The 26,891-nt window shown below is 52.4% G+C and overlaps 1 protein-coding gene across 1 annotated transcript in view; it reads left to right on the top strand.

Annotated features, from left to right (window-relative positions):
• Positions 1 to 26,891, top strand: part of RBM19 (RNA binding motif protein 19) — a 69,463-nt gene that overhangs the window by 36,637 nt on the left and 5,935 nt on the right. The window contains exons 22-24 of the mRNA XM_030501671.2: positions 9,019 to 9,124; positions 16,034 to 16,154; positions 23,359 to 23,472. Coding sequence (XP_030357531.1) covers positions 9,019 to 9,124; positions 16,034 to 16,154; positions 23,359 to 23,450 — 319 coding nt within the window. The 3' untranslated portion in view covers positions 23,451 to 23,472. The remainder of the gene's footprint in view (positions 1 to 9,018; positions 9,125 to 16,033; positions 16,155 to 23,358; positions 23,473 to 26,891) is intronic.

The raw sequence follows: 26,891 nt of genomic DNA, 5'->3' as shown, positions 1-26,891 counted from the left end.
GGAGATGCGAAGACTTGCAGGTAGGAGAGAGAAGAGTCCCAGTGAAGCCTTTAGCTGGGACAAAGGGACCCTGAACCAGGGGATGAAGGAGGAGAACTCAGTGAGAACAGCCTGGTGCCAAGGCTGAGCAGGGATGTGGGAAGAGGCTGAAGCCATGAGGCTGGGCTGGGGCAGATGTGCCAGGCCAGCGTGGCCACTGGGGAGAAGACCCTGGAAAGGTGGCATAGGGATGGGGACATGGGAGCTTTGCAGGCTCCCCTCTGCTCCCAGACCACATTGCCCTGGCCACTGTGTCTACCAGGATCATTTTCTTTTCTTGGCGTGTACTTGTGGCGGAGCATCACTTTATTCTGCCACGGGCACGGTGCCTCTTCCCCACATTGACAGGCTTAAAGAGATAAAACATGCACTTTGTAAGATCCTCCACCATGTGTATCACAGTGGTCCCCCTCGCCCTGGACCTCAAGCTCTCCTCTTTCAAGCACAGGTCTGTCCTGCTGCCTTTAGACATAGAATCATAGAGTCAAGTTGGAAAAGACCTTTAAACTCATCAAGTTCAGCATCCCCCAGCACTGCCAAGGCCACCACTAACCCATGTCACCGAGAGCCCTGTCTACACAGTTTGTGAACACTTGCAGGGACGGTGACTCCAGCACTGCCCTGGGCAGCCTGTTCCAATGCCTGAGCACCCTTTGGGGAAGGAATTGTTCCTCATCTCCATCTAAACCTCCCCTGGTGCAGCTTGAGGCCGTTTCCTCTTGTCCCATCCCTTGTTCCTTGAGAGCAGAGAGCAGCCCCCTCCTGGCTCCATCCTCCTGTCAGGCAGTTGCAGAGAGCGATAAGGTCCCCCCTGAGCCTTCTCTTCTCCAGACTAAACCCCCCCAGGTCCCTCAGCCGTTCCCTATCACACTTGTGCTCCAGGCCCTGCACCAGCTCCGGTGCCCTTCTCTGGCCCCGCTCCAATACCTCAGTGTCTCTCTTGTAGTGAGAACTGGTGCATCTCCTGGTGCAGGCAGGTTTGGCCACCACTGCTCCCTCCCTTCACAACCACCCTGCTTTGCTTTTGGGTCTTTTCTGGGAGCAAACACCATTGTGTATTTCCAACTGGAGGAGCTGACGTGGAGGGAGCAGCGGGAGGGAATTAGCACCAAAGGATCCTCTGCCAAGCAGCCAGGGTGGAGATAAAGCAGGAGGATCTTTGTGCCTAGCCAGGGAATGCTAATTGCCTTCCCTTCCTTGCAAACTTTGCAGATGATGCTCTTGAAGTCGTCGGCAAGATAAGCAGTTGCTGTGGCAGGTGTGCCGAAAGCGCCGTCTGGATGCAATTAGATGTGTTTGTGAGAGAGCATTCCAGAGACAGGGAATGGGGCCATTCATGCCGGGCACATCCTAGGGGGCTTGTCCCACTCCCCTGCCATGGGCAGGGCTGCTTGTGGAAAGCATTGGTTGCTTCCAGCCTCATTTGGGGGGATGCAGTGGGAATCAGGCTGTAGGTTTCCTATGTGTCTGGCAGAAATAAAGCCTGAGGATAGGGAGAGGTGTTATTTGTGCCGCAGTGGCAGAAAGGTGGAAAATTCCTCTCCGTGACACATCAGAGACTCTCCACGTGGGATGAGCACCCAGGCTGGACACCACGTGTCCCATCACCACAGCCAACGTGCTGCTTGTGCACCTTTCTCTGGCCTCAGTTCTCCTATCAAAGAGAAATACCTGGGTGATTTCTCTGTCTTTCCAGGCTTTCTTTCCAGTCTTTTTATGACTTCCAGCTTTTCTGCTGCTTTTGCTGTGGGGCTTTTCCTTTCTCTCTTGTACCAAAGATGCTCGTATTCACGTTGCACAGGTTAAATCACGAGTCCCTCTTCTACCTTCATGGATGGATCAAAGGGTTGTATGTTTGTGTGAGGTTGGTAGGCAGCAGCCGTGGTTTTGTGGGCAGTGAGCTGGAATAATGGGAGAGGTGTGGAATCCTGAGGTCACCTGTACACGGAAGCAGAGCTGAAGAGGAGCCTGGGCTCCCTGTTTCATTCCCCATTTCTTTAGCAGCAGCTCTTGGACTGCAACATCTCTTAATGCTCTCTCCTGCCTCATCAGGATCTGATGGTCATGACTGGTCCTGGAGGACCTCCTGGTTTGTAAATGCTGTTCCCAATTTTTGTGGGCCCTTTACGTAGAACTGTGTTAAATGGCACTTCTGTTCTAGAAGCCTTCATTTCTGAGAGATCCCTCTCTCCTGGGGAGACCTGGAAGTTCTTTTAGACTTGGGAGTCTCTCCACTTCACTGTCCTGCCATCACCCAGCAGCACAGGAGAAGTACAAGTGGGCATCACCTGTGTCCAGCTGAATATGCAGGAGGCCTTTGGACACTCATGATCCCACGTGAGCTGAGGACACAGGCTTCAATAGCTCTGAGATCTTATTGTGCTGAGGCTCCCCACAAATTTGACCCCAAGCAGACAGGGCTGCACTTCTTTTAGGTGGTGTGGAGGAGGTTCCCCACCTCATCCACAAGTGCAGTGCGACTGGCAGCTCCTGCCTGGAAATGCTCAGTGCCAAAAAGAATGATTCATGGTGGAATTGCCCAGCTTTCCTCGGTAAGGGTGGCCAAGAGGGGAGCCTGGCTTTAGATGGGAAGCTCTGAGCAGGGTGGCCAGGTCTGTTCCCCAAAACTGGCCTCAGGAAGGAGCAGCCAAGGACTGGGAGAGGACAGTAGCACTTCTCCCGGCAGCACAAGGCTGGCACTGAGGAATCGCATCAAGTGAAACCCAGTTTTGCTGCAGCAGCAGATCAAGAGGCCTCCAAACAAAGACGATGCTCCTAGGCAAAGAGGGGAAGCTGGAAAAACTGATGATCCATGTAGGAAAGAACAAGATGCAGACGTGGCTGTCCTCCTCCTGTATACCACTGCCTTTTCATGGGGGTTTTGAAGGGGATTTGATTATCCAGCACAATTGTCTGGTGCAGGTAAGGAGCCACTGCGGGAATGAGGGATCAGCTTTGAGGTGGGGACCTGCTTCCCAGCATCACTTCATCCATGCAGCCATGGTCTGGGGGTCCACCAGGACACCTCATGTATTGTAAAGTCCTTCCACCCATCATCTTCTGCCCCACTCCACCAGACATGGAGGCAGCAGCAGTTTGCACTTGGATGAGGGTGTCAGGAGCCTTTGCTTTGCCCTCCTGTGTGTTCATTTGCTAATTTTCAGAGGTTACCAAGATGTTACTGATGATGATGATGATGATGATGATGATGATAACAGTAATAGGGGAGATAGGTGGCAGATTAATTCCTCTAACTCTAACAGGATTTAAGCTAACAAGAGAGGAGGGCTTTCTTTTTTTTTCCCTCCCTCTTTCCTTTCCCTTCCTCTTTTCAGGTATTTCCTGTGCTGGGGATAACACCACCAAGGGGTGTTAAATTGGCTCTGAATGTCCACCCCTGGCTGTCCACATTCTTGTAACGATTTCATTAGCTTGAATTATCCACGTTATTTTCTTGTAATGGGATTAGCTGTACTGGAGTCAGTGAAGTCCTGGAGCGGGAGGCGGGAGGGCCCTTCCGCTGCCTATTTCATTAACTCTCTCATGCAGGGGGTGGAACTGGCCATGGCTCAGCCCAGGGGCAAAACCATTTGCCAGGGTCTTTCCTAAAGGAAGGAGAAAGAAAAAGGACCATTATTTCCCTCCCCATTCCCTTATAATCAGCAAATCAGTGCAGAAGCAGAGGCTGGTAGGGATGTAATTTGCTGGGGGAAGGAAGGTCCTATTTGGGGGTAAGGGGGGTGGTGGAAATAATGCAGTTAAGATGACCATTGCAAAGTGATTGAGTGAATTCTGCTGGGCTGCTGTGTGGCTCCAGCCTGCTGCGGGGGAAGAGGTGGTGCAGCGAGGGAAGGGAAGGACTTGTGTCTCTTGGACTCGTGTTCCCTGCCCAGAGCCGTGCCTGATGAGTGGTTATGCTGCATGGCTCATTCACTTGAGCTCTGTCCTAGGGCTGCCAGCAGTCATCAGGGAGGATGGAGTCAGCAGCACATGGTCCAGTGTGAGGTATTTCTGCCCATGGCAGAGCGTTGGAACTAGATGATCTTAAGGTCCTTTCCAACCCAAACCATTCTATGATTCCATGAGAAGGCAGTGAGAGCAGAGGAGGAGGTGGTGGCAGTAGATGGCAACCCACAGGAAGGCTGGCAACCTTGCTAGAGGTTTTCATGAGGAGCTTTTCACTAATATCTAATCTCTCCTCTTTCATCTTGAAGCCATTCCCCCTTAAGATTGCTCCAGAGCACCTGCAGTCTGGGCATGGGAGCACACAAGGATTAGTAAATCCCTTGCACTAAGCCAGGCTGTGAGGAGGCACCTGGGGCGCAGGAGAACAAGGTCACACACAATCCAAAAGTGAATGGCATGGGGTGGTCCCATAGTGTCTATTCTAAACCTGCCTTCTTTCAGCTTGAAGCCATTCCCCTTTGTCACTGTTTATTAGTTACATTAATCGTGCTAATTGCCATAACCACAATTAATAGAGGCAGTTTTGGTGGGGGGCAAAAGCAAAGAGCAAGAACTTTGCCAAGGAGGCAGCAGGTTTGCAACCCGCCGTGCATACCCCCAGCAACCCGCCATGCATACGCTGCTGCATCACTTCCTGCCTTTCTTCCCCACATAGTAGCAAGAATCATTGACCTTTGAAATTCCAAGTGGGATCAGGGCTTGGAGAGGTGTGGGATGGGTTTGGAGGACCTTTCCTTCAACAAGTCACGCATCCCAGGCTCAGCAGAAACATGCGATATTCCCAGAGATGCCAGAAGGGCCATCCCCTCCCTGCCACCCACAAGGGGTCCAGCACTTCTACATGGCATTGCCAGCTATCAGGTGCTCTCGTGCTGCTTTGGCAGCTCTTCCAGTGGTGCTGTAGCCATCCCTCTGCCTCCCTGGCTGAACAGAGAGAAGAGAAGTAGATTTCTCCTCCACGCTGCAAGCTGGCTGCAGGTCAGAGGAACATCACTCCTTGGGATTGTAATTATATCCTTCTGGCACAGGCCAACTGGGAGGCAAGTCCTTTGCCTGCTAATTATAGGACATTCTATTGCTCTTAACCAGAGCACACTCTAGCTTGGTAGACAACATACTGCTCACTTGGAAGGTGCTTGCCCATCCTTCATCAACATGGCCAAGCAGCCGGATGAGGACAGGGATACAGGTGGTCTTCAGAAACTTTCTTCCCTCCTCTGCCAGCACCACGCACAAGTTCTCACCCTTCAGCTCCGTCCCCTTCCATCACTGCTCTCCTGCTACCAAGCCCATTGTGCTTTCACCCCAGTATCACCAGACACCTGAGTGCCAGCACCATCTGCTGCTACTGACTCCACCACCTCTTTTCAGTGCTTCTCTTCTCCCATCAGGTTCTGTTTGAATTTCTGCCCCCTGATTCCAAGTCTCTCCCCACCCTGACTCAGTGCCTCAGTCTGACCCCATCACTGCCCCAGGCAGCCATGGCAGTGGATTGCATGTGCTCATTCATGAGACAGGTACCTCCAGACCAGGGTAAGCTGCAAACTCCTTGGGACCAGCCAAGACCTGTCCAGCCCTGCTTGTTATGTTGAAGTCCCAAACTCAAAGACATGTTCATTGTGCTTGATCTTGGTGTGTCCTCAGCTATGAGCTGATGAAGCACTCTTGGGTTGCCAAGTTCTGTAAAGGAAACCTCTTTCTCTGGTTTACATCCCTTCAAGAAGCAGACTGAGATGAGCTCTGAGGCAGAAGCTCTTCCCTGTGAGGGTGCTGAGGCCCTGGCACAGGGTGCCCAGAGAAGCTGTGGCTGCCCCATCCCTGGCAGTGTTCAAGGCCAGGTTGGACACAGGAGCTTGGAGCAACCTGCTCTGGTGGAAGGTGTCCCTGCCCGTGGCAGGGGGTTGGAACTGGATGAGCTTTAAGGTCCCTTCCAACACAAACCAGGCTGGGATTCTACAATAATCGTGAGCACTTCCATGGGGAGGTTGTTTGTACAAGACATTTGGTTTTGCCGCACTTATAACACCACACTCAGCCTGGTGTGGTGCCACTGAGAACCGCAGGAGTGCCCAGCCAGAAATCCAGCCCTAGGCCAAGGATGTGGGTCTGGTGGGTGCAGGACTCACCAGAAAGGAGCTTAGAGTCTTCTGCAGACAAGTCAATGTCTCAAAAAGGAAAGGGCTTTGTTCCTGCAGCCTCCAGGTCCTTCAGTGCTTGTGCTGGAGTTGAGCCCTGGCGCTGGTGTAGGAGCTCAGGAGCACTTGGGGAAGACCTGGATGCTGGTGGGTACAAATCCAGAAACCACTTGGGTTTCACACTCATGCTAAATCCAGGGCCTTCCCTGTAAACCATCGTGCTTGGGGCCAGAAGGCTGGCACAGTGTTGTGCTCCTCACTGGCAGAGGGGTTTGGTGCCAGCGCTTTCTGATCTCTGTCCAGTTTGACAAGGAGAGAGACGCTGGGTCCAAGAACCCCCATCCCTGATCAGCTTCAAGAATCCCCATCACTGCTGCATTTTCATGCTGATTATGCCCATTAAGACCATGTTGTGGAAGGGGAAAGAGGTGGCAGTGACACCCAAGTTGCTTTGAGTCCCTCTGCCTCCGCAGCCATCCCCACTCCTGGGAAGTGTGTGGTTTAAAGCAGCTCAGTGGGATCTTACAGTCGAGCTGCAGTTTAGCAGCCTGTATTAAAGCTGCTTTCTTCCCTCCCCTGTCATTTTGCTCGGGTTTTGCCTGTGTCCCTTTTCCTTCTGCCATCCTTGCTCCTGTGGCTTTGCCCGTGGCACGATCCATGCGCAGCCATCCCAGAGCTGGAAGGCTGCAGCATCGATGTGGGAGCAGACATGCAGCATCTGCCTTCCCTGGGTACCAGGAGCCTGGCGCTGCGGGGGGTAATTGGGTTCCCTCCTCCACTGCCTTTCTCCCCCCGCCAAAATCCAGAGGAAATAATTGGAAAAGAGAGGTGTGAGCCTCTGCCTGGCACTGGAGAGGGGAACATTAAAGGCCTGAGCTCTCCACTTCATTCGCAGCTCCTGGGCTGGTAATTGCTGTGTTGTGGTTTCTAATTAGCACCACAGTTGGGGGTAGGTGTTTTACTGGCAGCCCTGGTGGGGTCAGCCCTGTTTCTGCCGTGCCCCTCGGCTTCCCTCACCCCCCTGCTTTGCCTGCTTCCTGATGGATCCATCCCTCTGGGAGCAGCTGCTGGGTACTGCTGTCCTTCCTGCCCACAGCCGCCTGCTCAGGGAGATGCTGGTGGCCAGACCTGCTCTGGATCAGGTCCCCACTGACTCCAAACGTCTCCCAGCATGGGTATCTCTGAGCTGGGAATGAAGGAAAGAAGAGGCATCTCCTCCTGTCTCTGCCCAGGGTTAAGCTGGGGCACCACGGCTGCCCCTGGGACCCCATGAGCACCTTCTTACCCATCCTCACCCATCTGCATGTTGGTTCTCAGTGTCAAAGGGAGACACATGGTGTTGTAGTGCACAGAGTAAGTGTTGTCTGAGACCTCCTCCCTTTTAGCAAACACTCTGCTCCCCATAGGCAATGCCTGTGATGTTTTCCATAGACTGAAGCAAGCATCCCTCTGCCCATGCCACCACGGGCTGTCTCTTTAGGTGGTCACCTCCTTGGGCCAGGAGCTCTCTCATTACCTCTCCCTTAACCCAACTATGGCATTTAAGCTGCTACAGGGATGCTGCAAGCTATAGGAGCCACCCGCAATGCTCCTGGGTCCCCCATTGCCCACACCCCCATGCGAGAGGACCCTTCTGCTGCTTCCAGGACTGAGCATCCTCACAGTGGAGGCTGCTCCCTCCCCTCCACTTGGGTTTGTTTGTTTGTGTAACACCAGCACGAAGGGGGCAGGAGGGAGGGAAAGCACTGAGGAGGAGACGTGCAGATTCATTTTGCAGCTTCATAATGGTACATTTACACACCACGTTGCCTAAGGAAATTGGGGAGATGAATGCCTGGTCATGCTGTCAGTGCACCAGGTTAACTCCTAGGATTTAGCTTATATCATTTCACAAGAGCATTTATAGCCTTTACTGTGTTTATTCCCAGGTGCTCTTTGGCACTGCTGCATCCTGGGTTCCTTTTGTGTATGCACGTGTGTGTGTGTGGAGATTTTCAAATAAAATAACAGATCTAGTCAGACCTGGTCCACATTAAATATTTATTGCCTGCAGTTTGTGCATATGTGTTTGATAAATGGCTGGAAGGGGAGGGGAGGAGAAGGGGAAGTGGGAGCTCGGATGCAGAGAATGCATCGGCTTTGTCCTGGAATTTCTCCAGGGGATGGCACTGGAGAGGGCTCTTTTGGGTCTCTTTTCAGGCTTTTTGGACAAGGTCCAGGCTAGTGGGATGGTTGGGTGCTTTGGTGCTCAAGTGACAAGCTGCTCCTCTAGGGACAGGCGTGCCATGACAAGGTGTCCACTTGGGTCATGGCTGAGCCCTATCCTATACCCTCCAGCTAAACAGAAACCCCCTTATCTCCCCATTCCTTGACTTGTCACCATGTTGGCACTCAAAAACTTGTCTGAAATGCTGCTGGATCTGAGGGTTGTCGTGCAGGACTTGGGTCTGCTGAATTCACCTCTTTCTACATTCAGGAAGCTTAAGTAAAAGCAGTTTATTCCAGCCCATGAAAGAGGCTGGGTGGCTGGAAATGCAGGTACCCAAGTGTTAAAGTGAGGAAATGCAGTCTTAAAAGTGATACCCAGCATCTGTGGAGCAGCGGGATCCATCTACAACAGGCTCTGGGGATGGAGGAGCTACTCTGGAAAGAGAACAGGTCCCCATGGGGCCATGCTCTGGCTCATGCCTGTGTCATGTACACTCTTCAGAGGTGCAAAAACATCTGGTTTGGTGGTGGATTGGAGCAGCAGTAACCTGGAGATGCTCTTTGGCTGCCCTGAACAAGGCCTGCAACCAGTAACACTGTGGTTTGTGATAAACTGATGGTTCTTCCCTTGATCTCACAGTGTCTTTGCTTTTCCCTCTCTAATTCCCAGCACCTTTGGAGAGCTGAAGACTGTCCGGCTGCCCAAGAAAATGGCAGGAACAGGATCCCACCGGGGCTTTGGCTTTGTGGATTTCCTCACCAAGCAGGATGCCAAGGTGAGATGTGATCTTCCTCTTCTGGCACTCTCCCAGCCTGGTCTCAGGGCAGAAGGTGATGAAGGGAGCCTGGAGGCTCTGTCCCACTGAGGCTTAGCCCAGAGTTGGGGCAGGCTGTTACCATTCACCAGCAGAGCTGCCCTGACGCTAAAACCTCCGGGTTACATGACAAAAACCAAACCTAAGCCATAAAGGGCACAAGTTTGGTGCAACTGATAAAATGGCTAAAAATTCTTGTACTGTAGAAGGGCAGGGGCTTATTTTTGAGGTTTGTCAGAAGCCAGGTGAGAAGGGATGGGTTTGACCAACGTTAACACATTAGGAAACCTGAGTACATGTCCCACCTCCACTACTGCCTTGGGTTTAGGGGAGTTTTGGATGTTGTGGCTGTTCACTGTTGCAGACTGTGCAACGCCAGTGTTCATCAGTTCCTCTGTGTGTTATGAGGCCCTCTGTGAGCAGCCTTCCTCTGGTGCTTTTCAGGTAGTGCAGTAAAGCAGTGGCTGTGAATTGGCCAAAAGGATGGGCAAGCAGAGAGAACACAAAACCAAGGATCAAGTTCTGTAATACAGTCATTTGTCTTGGTGCGAAGAGGGGACTTGGCTGTCACAGGTTGGCCAAGGGTGCTTTCTCAAAGTGGTCTGCACTGGTTATTTCAGAGCAACATGGAAAATGGCAGCAGCAGGCAACCTTTCTCAGCACCAAGAACTGAGCTCCTGAAGGTTGAAAGCACGTTTTGCTTTAAGCAAAACCCGCAAATTGTTCCAATATCTTGGTGTCTTCACAATCTATATGCACTTTCTGCTGCTAAATATTCCATAGCATTTTAAGCTCGGATAGATTCCTGTTCAAAATGCTCTTGTCTGTTATTATTTTGGAGCTTTCCTATATGGTTAAATTCCATATTTCCAGAAGAAACAAGAGGGTTGTAGCCTGATAGTGATGTTCTCTCTTTGCCAGTGGTTCAGGAGCAGGCAGGACCAGGCATGGTCTCTCATGCCCTGGATGGGAGAAGGGTCCTCATCTCTACTGGAAGCTGCTGTGTGGGTACTCCCAGCACCAGAGCACTGCAGGTTTCATCCCCACTGCTGGCTCCTGGCAGTTTGCACAGTATCTTGAAGGGGAATGGTTGTGGGCACAGGCCAAGGGATGTTATTGCTGAAGGGAAGGGGCCACATGGCTCCACTGACTCCCTGAGGCTCTGAATTTATCAGACCATGAGCAGAGCTGAAAGACAGAGGAGGGGGAGCAAGCAGAGCCTGTGTTTATGTTTTTAGGCAGGATTCATTGATCCAGGATCACAAGGGACTATTAGATCATCCCTTCCAGTCTGACCTCCCATATAACACAGTGCATAGAGTTTCTTTGTTAGTCCTGTATTGATCCTAATTCAAACTTCTTTCTGCTCAGCATTTGTCCTTTCCTTGCTCACTGGGCAGCGTGGGGTGCAGTGGGTCCCCTGGGAACTGGTTCCTCTCCATGTGCCCATGGCTCTGCTCAAACTCCAGCTCGGGGCTGCTTTGCTTTAACCTCTGCTTCACTCCAGAGTCCCTCAGGATTTCTTCTGGGCGTTTGGATTAATCTTTTCCTAAAGGAAATGGAAAGATTCATACAGGGACCTGGCTGGTTATCATCGAACCATAGAATCCCAGCCTGGTTTGGGTTGAAGGGACCTTAAAGCTCATCCAGTTCCAACCCCCTGCCATGGGCAGGGACACCTTCCACTAGAGCAGGTTGCTCCAAGCCCCTGTGTCCAACCTGGCCTTGAACACTGCCAGGGATGGGGCAGCCACAGCTTCTCTGGGCACCCTGTGCCAGCGCCTCCGCACCCTCACAGGGAAGAGCTTCTGCCTCAGAGCTCATCTCAGTCTCCCCTCTGGCAGGTTAAAGCCATTCCCCTTGGCCTGTCCCTACAGGCCCTTGTCCAAAGCCCCTCTCCAGGTTTCCTGGAGCCCCTTTAGGCACTGGAGCTGCTCTAAGGTGTCCCCTTCAGGAGCCTTCTCTTCTCCAGGCTGCCCCAGCCCAGCTCTCTCAGCCTGGCTCCAGAGCAGAGCTGCTCCAGCCCTCGCAGCAGCTCCGGGGCCTCCTCTGGCCTCGCTCCAGCAGCTCCACGTCCCTCTTATGTGTCCTTATTGCTGCTCAGTTTGGGGGTGCATGTGACAGCACCTGCTTTTCTGCTTGCATTCAGGAGGAAACAGGGCAGAGGCTCAGTGTCTCCCTCCCATCCCTCTTCAGCCCCTTGGGGTGACCCAGTGGCTGATTCCAGCAGTGGTGGACAAATAGAGATCTCAGTGGTAGGAAGTCCATCCATCATGGGTACCACGGGGAGGGCACTGGCTTTTAGGCAGCATTCCCAAAGCTCCTGGAAGCCACACGAGGGGTGAGCATGCAGGGAGCAAGCTGCCCTGTGGAAGAGCATCTGTGGGGGATGTTGTTCTTCTCCAGCAAACCGACTCTTCTTCCTTCTCCTTTTCTTTTTATCTCCCTCATCTCTTTGAGGGATTTAATTGTCTCACAAGTGTCACATCAAGTACACTCCATTGGCCGTCTGCAAGAGGATGCGCTGGGTATTGATGAATAGGATCCTGAATATTGTAAACAGGGCCATAATTGGCTCCGAGTTTATTGCTTAGTGAAATGAGAGAGGAGGGGAGTGGGCCTGGAGACCTCGGAGCTGAATAGCTGTGGCTGTCAGTGATGTTGTTGCTCAGAGTGGTAATGTGGAAATCGCTTCTAAGCATCTTATAAAACATGATGGGTTTGTAATGGAATAGTTAGGGGGGCTTTGTTGAGCATTTAAAGCTTGTGACCTCTCGTGTTTGTCTTTTTCTCTGAGCAATCACAGCTGCTGTGGGAATGTATATGGAGATTTTCCAAAGCCAGGACACAGATGTGGGGCTCCTGCTCCGAACTGTCCTATCGGGTTCCCTCAGCCTCCGCATGTGCTCTGCGCAAGGAGAGCAGTGAGTCGCCTTGGTTTTAGGGAAGATGATGTTCAGGCAGGGCACAGGATGCTGCTGGTGGGAGCATCTTCTCCTCATCCCATCAACTGCTCGTCCTTCAGAGCCCCATTCTCAAGCCTGGCTTCCCCCTGGTGATGTCTGCAGCCAGGGCTGTCTCTTGGGTCATTTGACGGTTCCCAGGGTGATGAATGGACTCAACTGGGAGCGTTACACCACCATCAGGTGAAATTAGCAGCCCTCTGTCTTCTGTGTTTTGAGCATTTAACAGATCACAACACACACACTGCAAAGCCAGGCAATGGGGAAGAACTCATGTCAAAGACAGCAGTGGGAGGAACAAAGAGGGTTTGTGTGCCTGCTGATCATAGAATCACAGAACGGTTGGATTGGAAGGGACCTTAAAGCTCATCCAGTTCCACCCCATCGCCACGGGCAGGGACACCTTCCACTAGAGCAGGTTGCTCCAAGCCCCGTCCAACCTGGCCTTTGGTTTTAAATCCCCACTGCCAGCTGACCACTAGCTGGGAGTACATGGAAGTTCGGGGATGAGAAGAGGAACTTTGATCTGCTGGCAATAACAAATGAATCCCGTTAAGGCAGCATTATCCGTTTGACATGTTTCCTGACATTCCCTCGACAGAATTGCTGGGGGATTGTTTTTATTTGTGAACTATTAACTGGAAGCCAAGTTTCCACTTTTCTCCCCTGTTGATATAAAAATGCATCTGGTCTCCAAACAGAAATTGCCCATTCGGGAAAGACAGTCAAACCTTTAAAAATGCATGCACATGGAAGGAAAAATCCTCGTGTGCAGCTGGCATCGCAGAGAGCATCCTCAGTTGGGACTGGCTTTTGTGAGGAAGGGAAATTTATCAAGCTCCTAATGTTGTTGACCCTTTGTCCCTCTAACGACTCCAGCCCGGAGGCCCTTCAGCTTGAGTATTTAATAGGGCAAGGGGGAATCTCTAGGCGGAGCAGCACTGTCCTCCAAATTAACATGGCATTTAGGGATGGAGCTGTAGCACCCGGGGGTGACAGGCGCAATGGTCCGATCTCTTGATCTCTGCCTCTCCACCGCCCCGGCGCAGCAGGCTCTGCTCCAGAGCAGTGTCTGTCGTGTCCCAGTGCCTTCATTTGAGTTTATCAGCCACCTCATCATTTTAAAAGCCCCTTTCTGAATCCCACAAGCATTTTTAAGCTGCTGTTCCAGCCTCTCTCCTCTTTTCCCTGCTGTTTTCCCTGGTTGGGCTCTATCGCTGCCCAAGCTGTACTCCAAGCTAGCGACACAACCCCACTACACTGAGATAACAACATTAAGCTCAAACCAAACTCTGCCAAATCATACTCAGGAGGGTTCAAAACCAACGTGTTTTAAGCATACTTGCATCCTGTTTCTTAGGGGTGGAAGGCTGTAGGGTTTTCGTGCAACCCCTGAAGCATTTGGAAAGCAGAAGAGACCTGTGAGGAGGTTTGCCAGGGCTCTTCAGCTTTTGGTGTTACCTGACAGTGGGTGTACTCCTCTCTTCATCCCTAGTTCAGGTACAGCTGAACAAACCTCTGGCCGTTCAATGCTGTCTTTGGAAGCCAATCTGCTTGTCTTCATGTCATATTGCTCACGTGATTAAAATGTGCTTTTTCCCTACCTGTCTTTTCATTTGGAATAGCAGCAGTGGCAAATTTCCTCCTCTTGCTGGAAGATTTCCAGCAGTGTGGATGCATGGGGATGGCATTTGTCCCCTTCATCCTTTTGTCTTTTAAATCGTTGGTGATTTCTCTTTTAACTCCTGAAAAAGTCTTTATTCCTCTCAGAGCGACACAGAGCTAAGTTTTATGGTTTAGCTTGTTTCCAAAGGAAGTGACATTCACATGTTTAATTGTAGAATCACAGACTGGTTTGGCTTGAAAACAATCTTAAAGCCTTTTACCACCCTCACAGGGAAGAGCTTCTGCCTAAGAGCTCATCTCAATCTCCCCTCGGGCATGTTAAAGCCATTCCCCTTGGCCTGTCCCTACAGGCCCTTGTCCAAAGCCCCTCTCCAGGTTTCCTGGAGCCCCTTTAGGCCCTGGAGCTGCTCTAAGGTGTCCCCTTCAGGAGCCTTCTCTTCTCCAGGCTGCCCCAGCCCAGCTCTCTCAGCCTGGCTCCAGAGCAGAGCTGCTCCAGCCCTCGCAGCAGCTCCGGGGCCTCCTCTGGCCTCGCTCCAACAGCTCCACGTCCTTCTTGTGCTGTTGCCCCAGAGCTGGACACAGGACTGCAGGCTTTTCACCTGAAATATGTGGCTTCTCCTCCTTTCCTGCATGGGCCGGAGCAGCAGCCGGCTGAAGGGGTCTCCTGTGATCTCACCCTGGCATCCTGGGCTTTGTTTTCTCCTGGGTGCACACATTTTGGGAGTGCGTTTGGCTGGGAAGTGCCCGTGTCACCAGGCTGCTGGCAGATGCATCTCTCCCAGCAGGTTTCTTTTATGCAGTACAACTTAATGGCAACATCTGGCTTCCCTCTTGCTCCATGACCATTCCCACTGCTGCCGAAAGAGGATGCCTTATCCCAAACTGGGCTGAGCAGATACTGCAATCCCGCAACGAGGAGGACATGGCAGAGCAAGTGGCTTGGGGGATGAGAGCCCACCACACGTGGGCTCTCAGCATGGGCACGTTCAGCATGGATTGCCCTCCTCCATGACCTGCTGTGGAGTGCAGTGAGGTCTCTGGGGCTTTCTGCTTGTCTTCCAACCTTCCTCTTCCTTTGTGCTACGGGAAATGAGAACTTAAGAAGTATAAATTAACAAATGAGACCCAGTGATTCGAGCTGCAGTTGTTTGCCAGGCTTTGGCAATGGCTCTTGATGCCAGCACAACTCCCCACTGCCACCTCCCCTTCAGTGCTTATTTAAGCCAACACATTGCTCTGCTAATTGGAAGTTGGGCGTTAAAACACCAGCAGTGGCAAATGAACCCAGCTGTAGCTGCAAAAGCACCAGCCAGGCTTGCAGCCCTTAGGAGAGGAATGTGCCCCCCAAAAAGGAGTCACAGCACCCTGCTGGGGTCAACACAGAGGAGCTGGTGATGGTGGACACAGTGAGGAGCTGGTGCTCCATGTTTCTCTTTTTTATGGTCAATTGGAATTCTATGAGTGAAAGGGAGTCAGAAGGAGGGGAAAATGCAGGTTACTGAGTGCTGGCACTGGAAATGGGGGAGGTTTTGTTGAGGTTTGTAACCAGGGTCCTGCCTGCAGAGGAGTGGTGGTGGGCAGCCAAAGCCTCCTGCAGGAAGGGCCCGTCTGCCCAGAGGTGTGTTATTTGGGGACACAGAAATGGTTCAAAATTGCTGTTTAACAAATGGCTCAGAGAAGAGGTCTGGGCTTCTCCAGGGCAGCTTTGGAGCTCTGGATGGGAGGACACATCCCTGATGGACAGTGGGATGTGTTTCTGTGGTGTGAGCTTCTCCAGGACAACTTTGGTGCTCCGAATGGGAGGACACATCCCTGATGTACAGCAGGATGTGTTTCTGTGGTCCTATAGCTGCCATATTTGTTCCAGGGATGCGAGTTTGCAGAGCTCATGACCTGACTTAATCCCAGCCCTGGTTTGCTGTTGACCCACCTATGCTGCCCCACGTCTCCTCAGCCCAGCTCAGGTGTGGTCCCAGGGTGATGCAGGGCTGCAGCCAACCTTGAGCTGCTTGCTAGGCTGGATTTCAGCCTGCTCCCTGGTGAGCAGCAGCAGCCTGCAGGAATGGTGGTGGGTATTTGCTCTGCTACAAGTATGGAGAAGATAAATGACTGAGTCAAAGCCACTGATGGAGATGAAGCCTTGCCCCATCAGAGCAAAGCAGAATGTTCTCTGGTGGCCTTTTAGATTCAGGGCAGGGGGAGGGACATCTTTGCTTTGTCTCATATAAGCTTACTTTTATTTTCTCCCTTCTCATCTTCTTTTTCCCTCTTCACTCTGCAGAAAGCATTCAACGCCCTGTGCCACAGCACACACTTGTATGGCCGGAGGCTGGTCTTGGAGTGGGCAGACACAGAGGAGACAGTGGAGGCCCTGAGACGGAAAACAGCAGACCATTTCCATGGTAAGGTAGCAGCATCCTTCTGGCCTGTCACTACATCCCTGCCTGGCACCATCCCATCTGGCACAAGCTGCTGGTCCACGCAAGCCCTTTCCCTGCCACTAGCAGCTTGCCAGAGCTGGCAGGGAGATGCTGGAGCCTAAGGATGCAGGGGGAAGCAGGAGGCATCCAAGCCATGGCTTTGTCTGACAGCTCTCTGTGTGGATGTGAGCCCATTAACTCTTTGTGTGCTGGTAGTGCAGAGGCACCTCGATGCCTCCTGCCAGCCACGATGCTTTCACTCCATCCACCTGCACTCTGGGGTGCTCTGTAGTTGGGGACCAGGCTCTGGCAGGTGAAAAGGGACAAATAACTTGGCCATCAGTTGAGATACGGACAGGGCTGTTTGGATCAGGTTCCTGAGAATGACAGCTCGGCAGATAACAGCACTGCAGGCTCCTATTGACAGCCATCGACAGGCACAAATGCATTGCTTGGCAAATATTTATGTAGGAAGGGCTCCCCTGGGCTGGAGGGCTAAGCTGGGGATCAATGTTGTTCCTCCTCCATCCCCTCCCAGCCTCCCTTCTCCAGCACACACATGCCCATCGTCCTGGGGGTTGGCATAGGCAGTCGTGGGGCTGAGAATGGACAAGCAGCAAGTCCTGCTTATTTACTGAGCCTGACTCCAGAGGGACCCAGCCTCCTGTTTGTGAACTGGTGTGCTCAACGCTGGTTGTTACAGGCTGGGAAGCTGCAGTTTGGTGGTGGAAGGGTGGAGAGTGGGTACAACTGGAGAGGTGTGGAGCAAAGTGGGATGTGCCGGAATCCATGGGCTGATCTCCAATGTGGTGCCAAAAAAGAGTGTCCAGACGTGGGTAATAGCCTGGGGGCAGAGCCGTGCTGCTGAGGGCATGTGTGAGGCAGCAGGAGGATGGGCACAGCTTGGGGATGGATGTGCAGAAGGTAGCAGATGTGATGTCTCGTGTACCCCATTTTATACTCAGGATTTCCTTTTCCCCTTTCTACTCTGCTTAATCTAGGAGGAAAACAAACAGTCTTGGCTTTCTGGTAGTTGCAGACTCGCAGCAGATGCTGCCTGTGAGTTCTGTCACCTCCCACCTTCCCCAGGCTCAGCTTGCTCCTGATTCCAGTCTGCATTTGCTCCAGCCGCCTTGTCTGGGGTCTTCTTCACCAAGGTGGAGACTCTGGGAGAGGATTTGCACATCCCAGGAGGAATGCAGCCTTGGAGCTGCAGCAACTCCAGGAGCAAGGTTATCACTCCCCATCTTTAGGGACTAAAAATGTGCTTGAAGGCAGCAGTCATCACTGTGCTCCAGCCTGTCTCAAGGGGAGAGAAATAACGTCCAATGACTTCAGCCCTGCCTGGTGCACACACACATCCTCTGCTGCAAAACTGCTGGTAGCTAATCCTGCAGCAGAATGAGATCTGCCAGGAGCACATCTCCATAACAAAGCCTGTCTGGGGCACACTGGTGGGCACTGGGATGAGGTCTTTGCCATGCCACGCTGCACTGGCAGGCTGGAGTTCCATGGTGGGATTTTCTTTCTTTGGGAAGTGCTCTCTCCTGATTTCAAGGGGGTTTTGGCAGGGATGGGCAGCAGCCTGAGGAGGGGAGGGAGCTGCACCCTGTCCCTTTTGCTGTGGGTGTGCAAAAAGCAATTGTGGGAGTGATAAAGAGGGAAAAGCTGCAGCTACCACTCTGCCTTCTGCCCCCGTAGGGATGCTCCTTTGTGTTTCCTCCCCAGTGTAGCCAGAGGCTGATTTTCCCACATGGAGCTGGGATGGAGAGGATGGAGCACACAGCATTGTCACCCTGCCTTGAGTCCTCCCTGCCCCTGCAGCCTACTGAGGAGCCGGGCTGAGACCTCACATCTCGTTTCACTGGTGATGCAGTGAATGTCTTCTGTCAACCAGAAACCAAGCTCACTTTTTCATTTATACATACCCATATATATACCCATTTCCAGCCCCAACTATCCTTCTCTGCCCATAAGACACAGGAGCAGCTCAGACATTCCCATACTGTTCATGGATGTACCAATGAGTTTCCTCTCCCACCTCAGTGGGAGACTTGTGAGTGACTTGTAAGGGTCTTCCCACCGCTTTGCAGGCTGCAAAGGTCCCTTATTTCAGGTTGGAAGAACCAAGCTGGGAATGGGAGAGAAAAGATAATTTGGGATGTTCAAGGCTTAGGAAACAGGGTCAAGACGAAGGTCCCTGGTGTCTTCAGCTGTTCTTTGCCACCAAAAGAACAGTTGCTGCTGTCCTCTTGTTGCTCCCCAAGCCAAGCCCAGCCAGCAGCATCTGAGAAGCAGGATGTAGAGGCAGATACCTTCAAAAGGTATAGTGTGGTGGATGGGCTGGGTCGTATCCCACCATCCAACTCAGCTTATTCCTCATTTCCTGCCTCAAATTTCTTCACAGGGTTGAGCGTTGCCATCCAATGGGAGAGTCTTCTCCTATTTTTTCTTTCTCTCAAAGTCTTCTGTGATCCTTTTGGACATGGAGACCAACACTACAAGCTCCTGTTTGGAGAGGCTGGTCTTGCTGTGGTGGCATTGTCTGTATCAAGCAGTGTTGGCAGTGCTGTGCCATCTGTACAGGGTAACTAACACTTGGCTTCTGCTGCTCCTGGCCCTTTTCCTTGTTATTCCACAGGAATAAAAGCAACTGGAGAGCATACCAAGGACTTTGCACATAGCAGAAGAGGCGAAAGGGTTACAGCAGGATAAAGGACTGAGCCTGCCCATCTCGCAGGGCTTTCAGACACATTTCTCCCAAGTTCTATGCAATTGGAATTGGACTGTGTTGAAAAGTTCCTTCTTTTTCTTCTTCCATTTCCTCTTTTCTCTGAAGTTTTTGGTTAGCTGCAGGCACAACAGTGATGCACAGATGTTTCCGTGGTTAGCATGTGGTGGCTCTGTGTGTAGGAGAGGCTGCAGAGTGACACCAGAGGTGAGAAGATTGCTGTAAAGCTTGGGGGTTGTTATCACTTGGGTCCAGTGGGACAGTGCAGTGACCTGGGTTGGATGGCAAGGTTGACTTGAGCCATGAGCTCATCCTGCTCCATCTCAGTGCCATCATAGCAGCTTTGAAAGAGCCACCTTGGTCTTCCAGGCTGGTGTCTTGAGTAGCAGCAGCCAGAGCCCCTCACCCAGCAGCTCCAGTGTCACATCCATCATTTTTGGCTTAGAAGTGTCCTACCACTGACTACTTCCTGCTACAATTATGCACCTTATTTCTCAGCACCATTTTTAGAGATTTGGCTTCCAGCTCCCAAGTCTCACCCTGCTTTATTTGTTAGGTTAAAGAGGGGTCTGGTCTCCTCAATCTTTTCTCTGTGCAGGTGTTCATCATGGCAATCAAGTCACTTCTGAGATATCTTTTCAATAGATCTAATAGATGCAATAAACCAGAATGGGCATCCTTCCCATTTCATGTTGTTTTTCAGGTCATTCTTTATGGCTTGTTCTGAGTCTTTGTAATGTTCCAGGAGATGGTGAGGACCCCAGAACTGGCCACTGGCTGCCAGAGATGGTTTCAGTGATGCTGTCAGGAGGGAGCCACAGCCCACCACTGATGCTGGGGCTGCAGCCCTACACCTCCTGCCTCCAAGCACAGTCTGTAAGAGATTTAAGGCTTTTTGCTCTTTTCTGAGTGGACCTTCTGTTCATCCAGAGGCAGGTTTGTTATTAGAACAAACAAACAACTCTTTCTTGGAGTTCTAATTGCATCCCACCATAGGTTGTTAGTTTATGGGACCTGCTGCTGCAAGGTCTCTCTCCTTTGTCCTGCTTTAGGCCAGGTTGGACGGGGCTTGGAGCAACCTGGTCTAGTGGAAGGTGTCCCTGCCCGTGGCAGGGGGTTGGAACTGGATGAGTTTTAAAGTCCTTTCCAACCCAAACCAGGCTGTGGTTCTATGATTCTCTAAGATGTATGAGCAGAGCAGCCATCCCCTCGGTGTGTGCGTGCTCCCTGTCTCCCGGGAGCCCTCAGTCCGTGCGGGGAAGGTACTTGCTCCCAATCCAGCTAAATTACTATTGACTTGTGTTCTCTGCGCTTCACAAACATTGCACTCAGGCGTCAGCAGCGGGGCTGGCGGGATCCTGCCAGGCCTAACTTGGGAAACCAGCTGTGCTGGGCCGTTTTTTCCTGCTCTTTCTCATCGATCAAAGAATTAAATTGACAGATGGGGAATTCGGTGCGAGACGCGGGAAGGGGAAGGAATGACTTGTGGGTTTGGTTTGGTTGTTTTAATAGGAAGGATGGGGTGGAAAGAGGGGATGTGGAGGCTGCGGAGCGGGTGAATGAGAGGATGTGTGAGGAGGGGGCACTTGTATTTCAGTGGTGAGAGCGTTTCCAGAGAGCCCCGCTGCAGCTCACCCCTGGTTATTTAGTTGTTTGCTGGAAGCAGAGGGTTTGCAGGGGAGGGCAGGCTCCAATCGGGCACTCCCTGGTGGGGTGTGAAGAATCTTCCTCATCCCCATCCCCTTATCCAGGTTGTCCCTCCTTTTGAGCCACAGACCCCCAACTGCTCCTTTTACCTCTCGGCTGCATTACAGCCTCACCTCCCAGCATTTTGGGCTTCCTTTTTTCTCCTTTCTTCTTTTATTATAGCTTTCTTTTTCTCTCAGAGAGCATCTGTAACTAATGCAAACACATGCTGTAGCCGGAGAGCCAAACCCTGCAGGATTAGCATGGCATCCACAACCCTGCCACGTTCTAATCCCGTGGTAATCCCCCTCCCGGCCCACCCCCGCCGGCTTTGCCTTTTGTTTAAAGGAAGCAAATTGGATCCTTAGCGGGCAAACCTTAACCAGCTTGGAGCAGCACAACGGAAGTCGAAGCAATTTGCTTCCCCACCCTCCTGCGTTGGGCTTTTCCCCCTTTTCCTCTTTATTAGGAAGATGGGGGGATTCTCCCAGTGCTCCCCAGGCAGTGCTGCGGCTGAGCTGGTGAATTTCGAGCATGTGGTGGGGGCCCTTTGCCCTGCCAGCCTCTTGTCTGTGCCACGGTCCCATGGGTGCACCGCACTGCTTAGGGATGCTCCCTTAGCACCCAGCATCCCCCATCCAGCACCCCCTCTGCCGTACAACCCCATCATCATCTCCATGCAGGGCCAGTCCCATGGGTGCACCGCACTGTTTAGGGATGCTCCCTTAGCGCCCAGCATCGCCCATCCAGCACCCCCTCTGCCGTACAACCCCATCATCATCTCCATGCAGGGCCAGTCCCATGGGTGCACCGCACTGCAGAGGGATGCTCCCTTAGCACTCATCCATCCTCCCTCATTCAGCACCCCTTCCACTGTGCAACCCCATCATCATGTCCATGGAGGCTCTCAGGGTCTGAAGGGCTGTCAAGTGGGGGACACTCTCTTCCCTGCTGTGGATTTGGGAGCTGGGACCGTGTGTGATGCTATTTCCAAGCCTTGAGCATGAGGCTTGACATGGAGCTGGGAGGGCAGAGGGAAGGGGAGGGAGAACTGCTGCACTGGCAGTGGGTTGTCCCTTGTGCCTATGGATGATTGAACTGGGAAGAGCCACCAGAGGCTCTCGGGGTAGCACCTTGTGGTCTGCCTCATCTCCCCGGAGCTCAGCACCCGCATCCCTGCAGCCCCCAGGGGAGGGAGGCAGGTTCTGGCTCTCTGACAAGGAATTAATTGAAAACTAAAATCATGAGGTGGGAACTCCAGAAATGCAAAATTGTTGGGAATTGTTGGAGGGGGGAGGTGGAGGGGGGGGGGATGTGAGCTTTTGTCAGGTTAATTTCTTCTGTATTGATGTTTTGTGACATTTACTTGTTGTTTATCTCCCGCAGCAGCTGTAATACTAAAAGAAAATGCACAGCTTGTTCCATTTATTTATTTTACACCTTTTCTTTAGTCCTATGGTATGTTTGTTTGTTTGAGAAACCCAGCGAGGCTTTTGATGTCTGAAAGCAGGATTTAAACAGCTGTTCTCCATGTGCTGCTTGCAAGCCAGAGCTGCTGGCTGGGGGGGAAGAAGGGGGAGAGCACTGCTTCCCTATGGAGAGGAAGAAGAGGCAGAGCCGACTTCAGCCTCAGCACAGGGACCAAATGGTGGTGTCACCCTTGGTGCTGTTGGGATGCTCGCTTGGGTGCTGGGGGGTTTGTCGCCCTCCCACTGGCTGTAGCATCCATAGGGAGGGATGTACACGCAGTGGTTCCAGGGGTGTGATCATAGAGTCGTGGAATCATTTAGGTTGGAAAAGACCTGTAAGATCATCAAGTCCACTATTTACACCAGCACTGCCAAGGCCACTGCTAACCCATGGCACTGAGGGCCTGGTCTACACGGTTTGTGAACGCTTCCAGGACAGTGACTCCAGCACTGCCCTGGGCAGCCTGTTCCAATGCCTGAGCACCCTCTGGGGAAGGAATTGTTCCTCATCTCCATCTAAACCTCCCCTGGTGCAGCTTGAGGCCGTTTCCTCTTGTCCCATCCCTTGTTCCTTGGGAGCAGAGACCAGCCCCCTCCAGGCTCCATCCTCCTGTCAGGCAGTTGGAGAGAGCGGTAAGGTCCCCCCTGAGCCTTCTCTTCTCCAGACTAAACCCCCCCAGGTCCCTCAGCCGTTCCCCGTCACACTTGTGCTCCAGGCCCTGCACCAGCTCCGGTGCCCTTCTCTGGCCCCGCTCCAGCACCTCAATGTCTTTCTTGTAGTGAGGGGCCCAGATGGTGCTGGGAGGGTCACAGGACAGTGCTGTTAGTGTGGGGCAGGAGAAGCAAAGAAGGGACATCGCTGTCCCAGTTGTCGGGCGTGAGCTGGCCTCTCACCTTCATGCATTGCCAGCCAAGGTGGTCTGCGGGGCCAGGCAGCAATCAGATGTCTCAGCAAGGATGTTGGTAGGTCTGTGTGCTAAGAGCATTGTTGGACTAAGGATGGTGTCTAGGTTTGGTCTTGACCACCAACAACAGTCACTTTTGGACAGGAAATGGGTGAATTGGGGTCAACGGGAAGGGTTGGCATCACCAAGGAGCCTGTTTGGATGCTTCCAGCAAAGCATGGGTGGTAGGTATGGAGTCACACCTCCAGCCATGGTGCCCTGCCTGGTGAGAAGTAAATGATAGTGGAGTGGCTTTACCAGAGAGTGGGATGAAGGGGACTTGAGGTAGCCCAGATTTTAATCTTTGCTTTTCTTCTTCTCCTCTATCCCCTTTGCTACCACCTGGGCCTGGACAGACTCCCCAAAGAAGAGAAAACAGTCGGAGGTTTTGAATGAAATCCTGGAGCATCTGGAAGAGGAGGAGAGCAACAAGGACGAGGCCATGTAGCAGCTGCCTGGCACCTGGTGAGGTGGGTACCAGGGCAGTGGTGGGCAAAGCTGGCCCTAAAGGTCAAAATGGGCTGCTGCAGCATCAGCAGTGCCAGGAGGAGAAGGTGGCATTACAAAGGCTCAGCAGCCTGTGAGCCAGAGTCCCATCCTGCCTCTGCTCCCTCTCACCCTGCAGGCTCATAGTCATGGTCTCAGGGGGTACAGCCGAGATCTGGGCTCAGTTTAGGCTCTGTGTGGAAGTGAGTGCATGCACTGCTTGTGTGTGCGTGCTCCCCAGTGGTTTGCTCTGCTGCAAGGGAAGCCAGCAGAACTGCTGCTGCAGCAGAAATCGCTGTGAAGTCGCAAACTGGCCCTCTCTGTGCTTGGGGAAGCCAAAAATATAAAGCTCCTGTTTGGAGACCAACCTGCAGCTGCCACCATGAAGGACGTAGTTTGGCAAAGGCCTTTCCCCTGCTCGCACCAGCAGCCTCCATGGCTTCACTCCATCCATAGCACCATGCACCCCAAGGTCTGTTCATGCCATCTCGAGTGCTGGCTGGCATTGCTCCTCCTTGGCGTGTGTCTTCATGGAGTAGCATCTTTGGGGCTGGAGAGTGCGGGATGGCAGAGGTTAGCAGGAGGGGAGCCAGGGTGAAATAACTGTCTATGGGCAAACACCGTGCAGCTCAGCCAGCTTCCTTTTGAGACCCCCTGTGTGGTTCAGGAATGGTGAGAGACTCACAGATCTCCTTTGTGTGTTTGTGGCCACGGATTGCTGGTAGGAAGCCTGTTCACCAGCCACAGCAGCTGGAAGAGTGCAATAAAACCACCAGGGACGCTCCTAGATCCCTTTGAACCCCATTCTACCCCCCTTTTCCCATCCGCTGAAGGACTCACCACCCACCTCCACAGTGATGAAACACCATCCTGTGCTGAGAAACTCATGCAGAGCTGAGAGAGACAAGTGCATCACGCTGGCGTGCTGCCACAGGGAGGTGTCTGAAGGTGCTGGGGTGACAATTCCTCCGTGCTGGGGAGAAAGACCCTGTGGTGCTTCCTCCAGCAGTGTGTGTTTGCTAAACACAATCTCTTCATCAGGGACTGTAGCGATAGGACAAGGGGTGGTGGGTTTAAACTGAAACAGGGGAAGTTCAGGTTAGGTATAAGGAAGAAGTTCTTTACTGTGAGGGTGGTGAGACACTGGCACAGATTGCCCAGAGAAGTGGTAAATGACAGAGCCTTGGGTGACACGGTCTAGTGTGAGGTGTCCCTGCCCATGGCAGGGGGTTGGAACTGGATGATCGTAAGGTCCTTTCCAACCCAAACCGTTCTGTGATTCTAAGGGAATGATTTGCCATGTTCTGGCTCCCGCTTTTACAGCCACAGAAATGACACCAGTTCCTAAATCTCATCCAGGTGCCAGCACCTGGTTTTTGGGGTGCTGCACATGAGCCCATGGTGTTGGGGGTGTTCTCTCTACCAGCCCTGGGAAGCTGCCCCGCGCTCGCTGGCGTGTGTTTGTGTGTGTGATGCACATTACTGCTGGCGAGGCTGTTTTCCTCTCAGCAATATCTGCCTATTGCTGCGAGGCGGTTCTCAATACACCTACCAGTGGGATGCTCATAACCTTACTTATTACCAGACTTTTGTTCAACCCACAACACTGCTGGCTGCCTCAATAGCGAACGCATCTGTGCCCGGAGCCCACCAATAACCCTGCTAATACATCTGCCTTCCTGGGCTGCCGCAAGCACCGGGCACGAGCACAGCGCCAGGGCCCTCCTGATGAAAGGGAAGGTGCTTACGTGACCACAGGAATAATCCAAGTTGGATTAAATAACTGCCTGCTTCATGCAGTGTGTCTGCAGTAAGTGCCGGGGCTTCCAGATAACATTTGTTCCCTTGGAGCAGCTCTGATTTAAGGATGCCTCTAGGTGGACGTGCTGTTAACACCACCTCCAACAGGCAGCCCTAGGATGGAGCTGGGGAAGGAATAGAGATGGAGCTGGGGAGGGATAGAGATGGAGCTAGGGAGGGATGGAGCAGCGCAGCAGGGACAGGGCACGCAGTGTTGCTCAGAGACCAGGCAAGCCCTGTCCTTACAAATGTGTCCTGTCCGAGCTCTTCTGCAAGCCTCCCATAACCAGTCCTCCCACAGGACCTGGGGCTCAGCACTGGTGGGCTCAAGGCTCCCCAGCTCTTTGTGCAGTCCCCAGGAGGAGCCTGAGGGCTCCTGCGCAGCACCCAGAGCTCTAACACCCCGTGCTGGTTCCCCAAACCATGCTGCAGCCTCCGAGCAGATTCCCAGTCCCCATCACCAGATTTTCCTGCTGCTGGCTCAGGGGCCAGACCCCCATGATTCAGGGGTGCCCCCTCTGTGGTGTACAACACTTATGGCAGCTCCAGCGCATCGCCCTGCCCTGCAGCGGGTGGGTAAACTGAGGCAGGGGTATCGCTGTCAAAGGGGGTGTCTGTGCCAGCTGAAAAAGTGACAAGTTTGGGTTTCTCTTCTTTACGCTCCATGTTGGTGAGTGGCATTCCCATCCCCTCTCCCTCTGCAGCTCCCCCACTCCCTTTGCCATCTGTGCCAGTGCAGTGGGCAGCAGTGCCAGGATCCATCGATGGTCCTGTTGGGGGATCACCACTGGGAAACGGGGCTTGAGCATCCCAGGGGTGAAGGACCAAGGATCAATGCAGCCAACAGCCCTCACAGAGGATGGAGGAGCCAAGCAGGGCCCTTCCAGGCCTTTATATCACCCGGTTCACGCAAAGCTTTGCAGCGTTGCAGGTTGGGCTTGGATTTTCCTGGGGGTTTTTTCCTGTTGTGGGGTTTTTTCCCCCCCTCTCTCCCTTCATTGTCTTTTGTGGCGGGGCAGGTTTCTTGCTGAGTGTCTCTGAGGTCTGCAGCGGCGCCGAAAAGGATTAGCGCAAGCAGAGCATGTAGGCTTTAGAGAACAGAGCAGAGTTTGGTTTCAACAGCTAATTCAATTTGTTCTGCCGAGATTGAAATATGAAATGGTTGCCAGTCAAACGTTCAAAGGGGGAGGAGGGAGCGAAGAAGAGAGGGAGCCTTCTCAAATCTAAATTTTAATGAAAATTAATTTAACCCTTTGATACGTCTTAAAACAGTTTATTTCCCAGGCTGGAAACAGGCTGGAAAACATCCATGAGGGGGTATTTTCCCCCCGCCCCGTACCTTCAAACATAATGAAGATTTTCTTTTTCCCTTAATGATACTTATCTTGTGGAGCAGTTTGACATTGGTGAATATTTCAGGCAATGTGGTATCAAGGAAATCTGTTTGATGTGTGTGTGTGTGTGAGCTGGGTGTATACAGATATATAGAGAGAGATGCCCATACATTAATTATGGAAGTGCTGATTGCAGCTCTGGAGAACAGTTGGAGTTAATTCCTTACTCCACAAGCAAAGACTCGACTTCTTTGTTATGGATTGAGAAT

This window comes from Strigops habroptila, chromosome 11 (genome assembly GCF_004027225.2).
Source record: "Strigops habroptila isolate Jane chromosome 11, bStrHab1.2.pri, whole genome shotgun sequence".
Taxonomy (NCBI): domain Eukaryota; kingdom Metazoa; phylum Chordata; class Aves; order Psittaciformes; family Psittacidae; genus Strigops; species Strigops habroptila.
The sequence above is the reverse complement of the archived record's forward strand: the minus strand, read 5'-3'. Positions and strand labels throughout refer to the sequence as shown.